A 13,335-nucleotide genomic window follows, 5' to 3' on the forward strand; every position below is an offset into this window, starting at 1 on the left:
AAAACCAGATGACCAAATGAATATATTGCCACGGTGCCTCCCAGGGCGGGAAAGGGGCCCGTGCAAGGGGGCGGCTCCGAGGCTGAAGCATCAGTTAGGTTCGCGGCATGTCTCTCTCTGCCATGACAGAGTACGTTTGCCCCTCACCCAGCAGGGCATTGGAAGCTCGTTTAGACGGAAGACTTGCCCTTTTCACTCCCAAACACGAGGCCCTCGGAAGTTGATCTGTCAAGAGTGGTCTAGCACAGACTTTGCCCTGGTTATGTCTTTATGGCCACAACTATCTCTGCTGTGGGAGTGAAAACATTAGAGATGGTGAAACATGTTGGGAGATTAGATCCCACAAGTTCCCTTAAATCTCAACAGTGCTAAATTTCCTCCCTGCATTACAAAAGTCACACAAGGAAATGAAATCCCAGGATGGACGTTCACCATCAAAATGAGACCCCTCTTCGACTGACAGCCATGGAGAAACCATGGATTAATACTGTTTTCATGTCACTCAGTTGTGTCTCCGAAGAGGGAACAGTGAAAATACTGCCCAGTCTGTCACCTGAACATTGTTTATATTTGTTGCCGGGATACCAAAGGCTCTTTTAAGCCTTTGGCTAAGAAGAACACCATGCATCTGAACTTGTTCACCTGCACTTAAAGCAAATGGCTGAAATGATGGGCAAGCTCCTCCAAACATTTTGAGTGGACCGCAAGGCATTTTTGTGTGTGTCCAGAAACTGTAGCACCCAATATTTGTTGTTCCAATAAATGTCCACCTGCATACCGAAGTGCACATTACACATAATAAAATGAGGCTCTGAAAAGACCGAAGTTAATTATTTTGAGGTAAATCAGACCACCTTTGACCCAAACTCTGAGCTGTAATTTTGTTGCTCAGCTTCTTGGTCCTGAAATTAATGTAAATCTTTACATTCGTAATTTTATTTGCCAACGCCAACCCACCCACACAGTCTGCAAATGACTGTTCTGAGTCAGAGACTATGCACTTAACGACTGTGTTAGATATTTTAAAATGTTCTCTGGAAGGATTCAATCACCTAATCCCAGTCCTTTCTCAGATTCTGCTTTATGTAAAAATGATGGACCCAGAGAACATCTAAACTGGAAGGACTTTAGAGGAGAAATTAAGGTTGTGATGTGAAAAGTGACTTGCCCCCGGGTCACTCAGCGACCAAAGCTAAAAGCGCAAAGGAAAGTACTGGCTTCCTTTTAAGGTTTTAATAAAGGGTCACACTTAGAAATCCTTGCTCAGAGTCCAGAAGCTACCCTTTCCCTACCCTCCTGCCTCTGACAGCATCTGTGAGTCCTGATGCCCACAGTCTGACACCGGTCTAAACGAATCATGCCATTTTGAATCCAAGCAGTCAGAATATGATTCAGATAAAAACAAATCAGCTACTCTTACAACAAGATGCATTACATTTTTTTTGGATGGATAGACAAGAAACTGTTCATAATGGTTACTTTTGAGGAGGGGGATTAGGGATGGGAGAGGGAGGACAGGGAAATGTTTGCTTTTCATTTTATATCTTTTTTTTACTGTTCAACTTTGATGACCATGTACAGATACTGTGTTGAAAACCTAAAAAACAAATTAGAAATACTATGCTCACAAACTTCACAGGAGAAATGCAATTTACCACAGGAACACGGACGCTTGAAAATCTAGCATCCGGTACAGCAGTACTTTAAGATTTTTTCTACTGAAGTGTCCATAATGGCAGAGAAGGCTGAAAGGTTTCCCCCTGGGGTCTGAGGGCAGTGCCAGAAATGGTCCTCTATACACAAGAACTCTCTTTGCCCCTTTAAAACACATTCAAATTGTGCAATAGACTCTCTAACATATCCGCATCTCTTTTAATACAAAAATAATGGCTTAAATGACTTACCATCCACGACAACTGCCCCTGTGGGGAGACACCCCTGGTTTCTTTCTCCAGCGGTTGGAGCACCCGGAGCACACTGCCTTCAGTGACTGGGCGGAGTGGCCCCTGGAATGGGGAGCACGGCTGTGTGCGAGCTGACCTGTATTCTGGCTCTCTCACCTGGAATCAGGCTTCACGGATGCTGTTAGGCTTTGAATAGTAACAAAACAACAGCATAAATTAGGGGGTTGCTAAGATTGTGTACCATCAATGTTCGCATGAGCATAATGGACATAATGAATTCTATAGCACTATCCTGCACAGCTTGGAGAGATTAAAACCACTTTGTCTTTAAATTAAATTTCAAAAATCATTGAACAACAAGAATAGAAAGAGAGGAAAAAAAACACCTCATCTGTCAGCCACCCAATTGTAGGAAGCGCCACTTCTTTCTTTCTGATCATTAATGCTCGGTCCTAGGTTTATTTTAATAGCTGCCAGCTCAGTGAGTCCACATCTATTGTAATAACCATAAAGGGGGCTTGGGTTCTCTTGTATTGTGGTTTGCAGCCCTAAGTGGAGAGCCTCTTATCCCCTTTCAGGAACAAATTCTCTGAAAAAGACCTAAGCTGAAGTTTATTTTATATAAATTCTGCAAAAAATAGTACGTGTAGGCTGTCGCAGAGAAAGAAAAGTGGATTTGAATTCATTTTTAAGTAGTTCTCTGCTTGGGCAGATCTTCATTCAACAAAATGGATGTCTGATTATGAAAAAGTCACATGAGTGCTTACTAGATGCCGGGCGCCATATTGATTGCTCTACACGCTTTACGTTACTTAACCCTCACTCCCAACACCCCTAGGAAATATGGCTAGCACTATTAAATCCCCACTTTACAGATCAGGAAACTGAGACCCAGGATAAGTGACTTGCCCAAGGCCATACAGCTAAATAAGCAGCAGAGCCAGGATTCAAATCCAGGTACTTCCGATTCTGGAGTCCCTGAAATCTTAACTGTCTCGTAATGATTATCACAGTTACCCTTTACAGTGTTTATTATGTAGATGCTTTGCATAAATTATGCTTTGCATAAATTATGCTTTGCATAAATTCTTTAATCCTTGAAACAACCCTCGGAGGCAGGCATTATTATTCTCATTTTATAGATGAGGAAAACTGGGGCTGAGAGAAATTAAATAACTTACCCAACAGCAGAGCAAGTGGCAGAATCCAGGCCCGATGCCAGTAGAGTCCTGGGTTTTTCTAACAACTTTATTACCACACCTTTTACACGTAAACACTATATATTTAAGGTATACAACTTGACGATTCGATATGTATACATTGTGAAGAGTTCTCAACAACTAACCTATACTACAATTAAGGTGCTTGGCCGGGGGACACATAACAAACTCTACGATCCCCTGGGCACCAACGCCTGTGATGCAGACCCCGTCTGTGAGTGGCACTTAAACATGCCAGCGTGCGAGATGTTCCTCAGGAATGTTTTACCTGTGCACATGGACCACCGATCCTATCACTTTCTACTTTGAAATGTTGTGGCTTGACAGCCACGGTGCTTTATTCTTCATACAAATCTCGTGTTACAGGTAAGATCCACTGGATTTCTGAGGCCTTATCAAGAGCTACAGAAATTGCAGACACTCTCACGTGGATCCCAAGTAAGGGTTTATCCAAAACAAACACATGTCCTCCATCGACTAGGCTTATTTTCATGTTAGGCAAGATGCAGATGCTCCCTTTTCTCTTTGTAAAATGAGTTTTGAGGTCGTGGCAGCTCTCTCCATAATCGTTAGCAGCACTGCCATCTCAGCACCGGGTAACCGCCAGCTCTAATCCTCCGCGTGAACAGGATTAAATTAAAATGACTTGAGACAGGTGAAGATAGATGAGGGAGGGCAACCGGACAAAAGTTGCTAGCTGTTACCACTTTATATTTTACAATACTTCTGTTGAAATGAGGTGAAATTCATAGAACCACCATTCTAAAGTGAACAGTTCAGCTTATATTTCTTGATTAATAACCACAAGATAGGAAAGGTGGGTACATAGTACTTTTTAGAGAAAGCTCATCAGCTATGACTGTCCACGGGCAATGGACCAATGGTTTTTTGGATGCTCTGGGTCTGAATTTCACTTTGCTAATGTATTGGGAATGCTGATGGGTCACATGACCGAGCTATTCTTCGCTAAGTAGAAGAAAGCGCTTCACCTCAGGAGATACTGTAGCATTTATTAAACAGGTAGCATTTTACTCAAACACAGCACTTACTGAATTATAAAATGTACTTTTACATGAAAATAAACCACAAACAAAATTATATTTCAGGTATTTTTTATTTCTTCAAATTTGTTATTTCATCAGGAGTGACTAAAATAAAAAACATAATTGTGTCCCATCATTGTCATGGAAATGGCTTTAAGAGAAAACTGGTCAGGTGTATATTATTGCTTCCCATTTTCAACCGGTAGATAGTTGCCATTGATAAATAGACAGCCGACAGTCTGTCAGGAATGCTCAAGATATGTTACATAATACAACATGCCTGTTCACAGAAGAAGAAAAACTAGGAAATAACTTATGTGAACTTCTTGATTTCATCATACAAGACAAGCACAAAAGCACCACCCATGCCTCTGAGGACATTGGACCACGCGCCCTTGAAAAAGGCTTTGGCTCCTTCGTCACGAGCAATCTTCCTCCAGCAGTCAAGTGTGCCTGTGTACATGATATCCGCTGCAAAGGACAAAGACAAGGAGCTGGTGACCTGAGGCTGATGAAATATCCTTAGGTTTAACTAGACTAAACCAGAGCCCCACCTCTAAGAGCTAATGTCAGTTTTTAAAAATCCAACACTGACACATTAGTGTGGGCAACACTGAAATCTTAATCTGGTGGCTAGAGAACAACAGGGATATGTAGACTACCCGCTGGTCTTAACCTCTAATACCATGGATGCCTCTTGGGCATAAGCACCCAAAGGGCCCACTCAAAGGCAACTGTGCAGTAGACACAGACCAACCAACCCCACCTGCGATCTCAACAGATTGCCATTTTCAAAGACAGGCACGGCTCGTTTGTGCCCATGCTCCATGCCCACATCTTCGTCTTCTGCTCAAGCGGAACTTACTTCCTTTGCGCCCTGACTGCATCATCATGCGGCGACGCACTGTGTCAAACGGATAGGAAGTCAACCCAGCAACCGCTGTGACGGACTGTGCGATCATCCAGCTGATGAAGATATGCGTATTCTTGGGATCTGGAAGCATTCCTGAGGATAGAAAAGAGACACTTTGACCAGAAAGCAGAGTCCTCCTGACTTGTTGTCTGCCACATCCCCTCATCCCCAACATCTCATCTGTACACAAAGGGCTGTACTGGGTGACCGTGGCTTCCATTGGCAATTACAAAGAAATCTCTGGCTCCTGGAAAATTAGGATGGCACAACGATCTTATAAATGATCTCACGAGAACACAGTTTTGAAGCACACAGCAAACTTACCCTTCGCAGTGTCATAGATACCGAAGTAGGCAGCTCGGTAGATGATAATACCCTGCACAGACACGTTAAAGCCTTGGTACAGGCCCTTAATCCCGTCAGATTTGTAGATCTTAACCAGGCAGTCACCAAGGCCTCTGAATTCCCTTTCAGCTCCAGCTTTGCCCACGTCGGCTGCTAGACGAGTACGGGCAAAGTCAAGAGGGTACACAAAACACAACGATGTGGCCCCGGCGGCGCCACCTGATGCCAGATTCCCTGCGAAGTAGCGCCAAAACTGGGTCCTCTTGTCCACACCACCCAGGAAGATCTGCTTGTATTTATCTTTGAAGGCAAAGTTGAGAGCCTGGGTGGGGAAGTATCTGATGACATTGGCCAGGTTACCACGCCAGAAGGACAGGACTCCCTGCTCCTTGGGGATACGAACTACGCAGTCTATGATGCCCTTGTATTGCTTATCTGCAGTGATTTGCTTGCTGGCATGCTGCACCTGACAGATAAGGAGGAGGCCAACAGGGAGAGTTATAACCATGGAGAAGGGAAAAGCGAGGAGAATATATCATCTCAATAGACACCCTTAAAGGTTAGCTGGCTCCCACTTTCCCCAAATCTAGTCTTCTATGTCACACAGGCTGGACGCCTCCCAAACCTCTGACGCTGTCACAGGTGGAAGAGGTGATCTGCACCCTTAGAAGCATTAAGCCTCCATCCCTTTGGATGGGGAGGAGGCACCCTCAAGCGGACCCGTGACCTTTAAGCCTCGGAGAAAAGTCATTACCTCAGACCCAGGTTCAGAAGCATCAGGGCGAGGCCCACGTCGGGCGCAATCACCTTGGTGACCGTGGCCTACGCCTCAGGGTCCCCGGAGCGGCTTCCCTCCCGCTCTGGCCCCCCTCCTCTCCTGGAGGTGACCCGTGGGCCACCACCCCTACGCCCGTGCAGGCGCGCCCTCTAGAGCCGGAGCGGGAGAGCGCGCCGCGCAGGACGCCAGGCCGCGGGGACGCGCCGGCGGCTGCGCGGGGGAGGACGCAGAAGGGACACGCGCTTCCCTGCGCCGGCTTCCGGCCCGGCTAGGTCAGAGCGCGGCGGCCGGCTGTGAGGCAGCTCCACCGGCCGCACGGCCTCCACGGGGCTGCTATCTCCTTGCCGCGACCTTGAGGTCTTCGGTAAGGGCAGGTGTCCCTCTTTTCAGTGCCGGCTTTCAGGCTTAGCCCTTGACCTCAAGGCCCGGGAGCCAGTCACCCCCGGGCTGTCCCATTCGAATCGCTGCCTCCGGGATGCCCAGGCCCTGGGCTTCCTCCCCCGACCCTCCGCCCCTGACCCTTTCCTAGATCCTGAACTTCAGATCACTAAAGCATCTCCCTCAAGTCTGCCTTTTGGTCCGACCCTGCGGCCACCCCTGCTCCCACGCTGCCACTTCCCTGGACTGGTCCAGAGGGTTCGTTCTCCCCAGGCCCTGGGGCACCGCTTCCCGCGCGACCCCCTCCCCCCACTTCCTGGTCGGGCTCTCCGATTCCGGGACGTACCTGCAGCAGCAGCTTGACCCGCTCGATGGGCGCTACGGCGGTCTTGGAGATGGCCGCGGCCACTCCACCTGCCAGGAAGTCCTTGGCGAAGGACACGGCGGCATCTGTCATGTTGGAAGGAAAGAGGAGGCGGGCGACTGCGGGAACAGTAAGAAACCGGCTTGGACTCCGAGGCTCTGGGGCGGAGCGAAGCAAATGGCCGATTTATATAGGGGAGGCCGGCGCCCGGGCGGCCGGCGTCGGGGGCGGGTGCCGGGGCCGCTGAGTGGCTCAGCGCGCGGAGGGAGGAGCCATGGAGTCGGGCACCGGCCGCCCTCCGCGTCTACCCGGTTCGCCCGCAGCGCCTGACCCGGCCCGAGGAAGGGGCGGCCCCAGAGAGTACCCGGCCCGGACGCGGGACCCTGGGGGAGGCCTGGGGGCGCGGAGGGAGGGGAGGTCACGACGTGCCTGGTCAAGGGTGAGGCGCGATATTTAAGGGGACTCCAAAGAACAAACACCCCCCTCCCAAGCTTGGTAGTCAAGATAAATAATATTTAATGCAATATTTTAAAGAAAGATTCGTGTAGACAAAGTATGGCGCTCTGGCCGGTCGCCTGTTTTTGTAAATAAAGTTTACTTGGAGCCCCAGGGCTGGAATGAGGGTGAGGCAAGTGAGGCAGGACCCTACAAGTGCAAGATGGGAGCCTGTCTTTATTATAAATTTCGAAACGTTGTTCATCATGGATTTTTGTATTCCTTTTGATATTTTAAAATAGTGCATTAAAATAATCATTCGTCTTGATTACTGAGTTGTTTAGCGCCCGCTTACATTTGGTACCAAGGCAAGTGCCTCACTGTCCTCACCCTAGACCTAGCACTGCCCTGGAGCTTGACGGGTGACGCTAGAGGAAACTGGGGAACAGCAGAGCTGGGACACCGTCAGCGTGCCCCAGACCCCGATTTGCAAATGCAGTTTAACAGAGATCTTGCCGGGAATTGGCAGAGGAGAGTCCAAAGAACTCGGGAGTGGGTGGGGAAATTATTTTAGCCAGAAGCCAAAGATGGAGGTTGTACCGTTAAGGTTAAGAGGTTGTGTGAATTAGACTGGTATCTGGGTGCCTGGACCCCAGGTAACGTGCTCTTGAATTGAGTAGATTCCTGAACTCCAGAAAAGTTTAGAGGAATCAATAGAACTAGATTGACACCCATTGTGTCAAGGGACAAGTGCTTACTGAGTCCCTTAATCTCTGCACTGGGGGAGCATTTGCCACACATGTCCTTGAAAACTTACTTGTTAGCTTGAGTACACTCCCTCAGATTCAGAACAGGAGCTGAGAGTGTCATCACAAATCCTATGTAAGTAATCACAACCATGTTTATAAAAGTAAGGATAACTGTTGAAAACTCCAACTGCAGCTGAGCCCTAGGTACCCAGCACACTGAAAACATAGGTGGCATACCCCTCACTTTACTTTCTTGCCCTCTCCCACCTTCTCCAGATCTGCCCATTAAAGGACCCAATTCTAGGATTCCTCCAGGAATGTCAGGTCCTTCCTCTAAGTATACTTTGCAATTCCTTAGTCTTCCCAAGAACCCCAGCAATCCGAAGTGTTGAGCACACACAGCAAGTTTTCAAAGAAGTGAAATTTTCACTCCAGCTTTGTTGGTCCTGGGGGCTATCTTTGACCTGTATTCTCGAGAGGCCGCTAGGCTCTTGTTAGCTGATTATAATAGAAATGCAGCTGGATACAGAAATGACCTTGCTGTGCAATTTCAGTGACAGAGTGTGTTCTCTGAAAGCGGTAGCCAATCCTCTACCTCTACTGGTGAGAGAATGAACAGCTAAAACAAAAAGTCTCTGGAGCATTTTGTTTAGAGGGAGGTGGGTTTTAGAATGCATTTCAAAATACAGTTCAAAACCTTTCTAGTCTGAACTCTTGACATTCTGATGAATGCATTTTTATTCAAATATTAATTACTCTGACCCACCTTACCATCACTTATGTACCTTTTTCTACCTTTCATTGGCCACATCTGCTACCCTTTGAGCATGATGTCCCTACCATATTCTAGTCCAAAGCTCTTTTACTGTTTCAAGCATCTCCACATTTATTGTTCTGTTAGATTTCTCTCTCTCCACAAAAAGATGATCAAATAACTACATAGAACTTGTCCCTTTTCAGTCTTTGGGTGCTTAAGTATAGTTTTACTGAAGATGAAATACATTTAAAAGCGAGTCCATGTCATGACTCGGTATTTTGCTAAATCTACTGTGAGCTGGAGCTCTCCTGGTTGCCAATGACCAGGGGTACCTCAAGGAGTCAGATGTTCTCAAAAGTGTCAAGGTCATGAAAGACAAAGACTGAGGAACTGTCACAGATTAAAGGAGCCTAAGGAGAATGACAGGTTAATGCAATGTGTGATCCTGGATTGGATCCTGGACCAGAAAAAGGACATTGATGGTACTATTGAAATTTGGATACATATCTGTATATTAGTTAATAATAGTCTACCAATAGTACTTTTAGTTATAGTAGTTATGTAAGATGTTAACATTTGGAGCAGCTGAGTGAAGGATACATGGAAATTCTTTATACTGGTTTTTTGGGGGCAACATTTTTATTTCTGAAAGTTAAAAAAATGAAAACGTCAAAAGAAAAAAAAAAGGAAAAAAAATAAAGAAACCAGTAGCAAAAGTCCAGGAAAACAGAGACTAATGTCAATGATAATGATGTTGATAATGATATATGGCTAGTCAATTCATCAAAAACAAATGCCTCCAGTGAGACATAGTGAGAGCTCTGTGTTAGTAACTGGAAGTTGTGTAGAATACATGTATAATTAAGAAAGAGAAACTAAAGCTAAGGCAGTGCCTAGTAACTCTCAGAAAAAACAAGGAAGAGGATCAGAAATGATACTTAAGGCCTCAGTTATCTGTGTACTAACACACCCAGAGTATGGGTAATAAAGTGAATGTAAAATGTCAATACAAGCAAGAAAACACAATTTGATAGGTATTGTTCAAACTTGATGGAATGGGACTTCTGACTGGCATCAGGAAAAGGAAGGGTAAACCTGGTTCAGAGAGATACCATATAGAAGGAGAACAATTCATTGGTGGGAGGGTGAAAAGCATTCCATGAAAATGAAAGGGAGAGATGAAAGTGATTGTCATTATGGAAGCATATCTAGAGATTGCCTAGATACATAAAAGCTATGAATAGTACTTCATAAAGCCATCACCTAGACTAGAAATGTTGATCAGGGACAAACCATCTGAATATCTGCTGTAGGTTTCATTATTCTGATAGCAACACACTGGATAAATTCTTTACTCTCTTGCTGATAATTACAGTTCTCAGAACACTGAAGAAGCAATGAGGTAACTTGCTAAACTAGGCTTAATCCTGATAATAAATAAGGAAGATCTGGTTAGCAAAGTAAAAGTGACAAGAATCTGAGGGAAACTGACCAAGACTGACTGGTCTGGATCTGTCAAACCAAAGAATGCTCGGCATAGTCAGATAGGTTAAGTAACCTGTGGAGTGTGTGTGTCAGACTTCAGAAGGATCAGAGAAAAGATAAATATGATCTCGTGGCCAAGTTCCAAACAGAAAGATAGCTCAGGAGGGTGAGAGATTCCCAAGGTAAAATTCAGACCTGTACAATTTGGAAAAATTCCAATGAGAAATTAAAAAGGGAGCTATATCTAATCAATTAAATGCCCTTCCAGGTTATCCTCTGATGAGCTCAGATTTTGAAAGTACATATATAGATGACACAGTGAGGGCTAGGCTTCCAAGGACAAAGACCAAAGAGTATCACAAACCTCTAGGAACTGAGTCAGAAGGGCTAAAGTCCAGCATAAACACAGGCTTATAAAATGGAAAGGACCACAATAAAGGTTTCTAATGCTCTATTTAGTGCAGGACATTTAAGGATAAGGAGCTAGAGCATGTGTGAAAAAGAACTGAAGGTCTTACTTGACTGTGAGTTGGCAACGCCAGAAAATGCTAATGAGTCTTGAGTTGGGTCAGGATGATGGTCATCAACAGATCAGGGGACTTTTAGTCCCATTTGGGCCTCTGCTGGTCCACCCATAGAGCTTTTTTTTTTTTCCCCAAGTTTTAATTTTTTTTTTTTTTTTGCGGTACGCGGGCCTCTCACCGCTGTGGCCTCTCCCGTTGCGGAGCACAGGCTCCGGACGCGCAGGCTCAGCGGCCATGGCTCACGGGCCCAGCCGCTCCGCGGCATGTGGGATCCTCCCAGACCGGGGCACGAACCCGTGTCCCCTGCATCGGCAGGCAGACTCCCAACCACTGCGCCACCAGGGAAGCCCCCAAGTTTTAATTTTTTAACTTTTTATTTTATATTGGAGTACAGTTGATTAACAATGTTGTGTTAGTTTCAAGTGTACAACAAAGTTATTCAGTTATATATATACATGTATCTATTCTTTTTCAAATTTTTTCCCAGTTAGGTTGTTACAGAATATTGAGCAGACTTCCTTGTGCTATACAGTAGGTCCTTGTTGGTTATCCATTTTATTTTATTGTATATATATTTTTAAACATCTTTATTGGAGTATAATTGCTTTACAATGGTGTGTTAGTTTCTGCTTTATAACAAAGTGAATCAGCTATACATATACATGTATCCCCATATCTCCTCCCTCTTGCGTCTCCCTCCCACCCTCCCTATCCCACCCCTCTAGGTGGTCACAAAGCACCAAGCTGATCTCCCTGTGCTGTGTAGCTGCTTCCCACTAGCTAGCTATTTTACATTGGGTAGTGTATATATGTCAATGCTACTCTCTCACTTCGTCCCAGCTTACCCTTCCCCCTCCCCGTGTCCTCAAATCCATTCTCTGCCCATAGAGCTTTGTGCTTACTTCTGGATACCATGTTTAAGAGGACGTTAACAAACTGGAACATATTCAAAGAATGCAGTCAGGAAAGTGAAGTACCTGCAAATCATGTCATATGAGAAATGGCTGAATGAATGAGAGAGATTTAACTGGGAAAGAGCTTTGGGTGAAGGAGGGCCATCATGACTGTTTTGATAATTGAAGGGCTGTCAGGTGGAAGAGAAAAAGACATTCTGTATGGAATCAACACCAGCTGGTAGAAGTGTCATAAAGGTAGACTTCAGCTGAACAAGAAATAACTTTCTAAAATACGAGCTGCTTGGGAATTCCCTGGTGGTCCAGTGGTTAGGACTCTGTGCTTTCTCTGCTGGGGCCCTGGGCTCAATCCCTGGTTGGGGAACCAAGATCCCGCAAGCCGCATGGTGTGGCAAAAAACCAAGCCAAAACAAACAAAAGAGCGACTTAAAGGTGGAATGGGTTGCTTTACGATGTGGGGAACTTCTTGTCACTGGAAATGTTAAGAGTTGGGGTAAAATGGCCACTTGTTAGGGACACTGTAGACGAGATTGCTATGTTGGCTGGGAAGAGAGTTCTGCACCCGTCTAATTCTAAGATTCTGTGGCTCTATTCCTTTGTGTCTATAAGATTGAATGGATTGAGCTTCTGAGTTTGGGAATCTGGGACAAAGTAAGAGAGAGGTAATTTGGCCTAGTGGTCAAGAGGGTGGGCTCTGCAGCCAAACTGCTAGAGTTCAGATACTGGCTCTGCCACTTGCTGTCAGGCCTTGGGTAAGTTGCTTAACCCCTCCAGACTTCCATGACTTCAGGTATAAAATGGGAACGATAATGGTACCTGTACCTTGAAGGACTATAGGGACAATTAAATGAGATAATATATGCATAAACAGTCTAATACATAGTAAGCATTCAATACATGTTAGATTTTATTAATACTAAGAAAAATACTGGGCTTCCCTGGTGGCGCAGTGCTTAAGAATCCGCCTGCCAATGCAGGGGATACGGGTCCGAGCCCTGGTCCAGGAAGATCCCACATGCCACAGAGCAACTAAGCCCATGTGCCACAACTACTGAAGCCCACGCGCCTAGAGCCCGTGCTCTGCAACAAGAGAAGCTACTGCAATGAGAAACTCGCGCACCACAATGAAGAGTAGCCCCTGCTCGCCACAACTAGAGAAAGCCCACGCACAGCAACGAAGACCCAATGCAGTCAAAAATAAAATTAATTAATTTTTTAAAAAACCCTATAAATATATATCTTAAAAAAAGAAAAATACTAACTTAGGTTGGCTAACTCTGAGTTTTAATGAACAAATCACTCCATCCCTGCTTAAGTAGGGTGGTAAGCCAGTTCTCTATCCCAGGTAAGGACCCTACTTATAATCTGGTAACCATATCAGAGACCATTTAAGGAGGATTTGAGACTCTGAGAGATACCCCAGAAAAATCACTCACTTTTTAGACTGGGCTTGCATTTGCAGTGTGGAAGCCTGTAACATCACACTTGTGTTTGCAGTGTAATCATTGAGGGAAATTCCCTGGCGG

At 45.4% G+C, this 13,335-nt stretch overlaps 1 protein-coding gene across 1 annotated transcript; it reads right to left on the reverse strand.

Moving 5' to 3' along the window:
* Positions 1 to 4,219: 4,219 nt before the first annotated feature.
* On the reverse strand, positions 4,220 to 7,118 carry SLC25A5 (solute carrier family 25 member 5). Its single transcript, XM_060137008.1, has 4 exons — positions 6,928 to 7,118; positions 5,405 to 5,891; positions 5,033 to 5,173; positions 4,220 to 4,638 (listed from the first exon to the last, which is right to left on the reverse strand). The coding sequence occupies exons 1-4, from the start codon at positions 7,036 to 7,038 to the stop codon at positions 4,481 to 4,483; spliced, it is 897 nt and encodes a 298-aa protein (XP_059992991.1). The 5' UTR covers positions 7,039 to 7,118; the 3' UTR covers positions 4,220 to 4,480.
* Between the last annotated feature and the right edge of the window lie 6,217 nt (positions 7,119 to 13,335).

The sequence above is a fragment of the Lagenorhynchus albirostris genome, chromosome X, assembly GCF_949774975.1.
Source record: "Lagenorhynchus albirostris chromosome X, mLagAlb1.1, whole genome shotgun sequence".
Lineage (NCBI taxonomy): Eukaryota > Metazoa > Chordata > Mammalia > Artiodactyla > Delphinidae > Lagenorhynchus > Lagenorhynchus albirostris.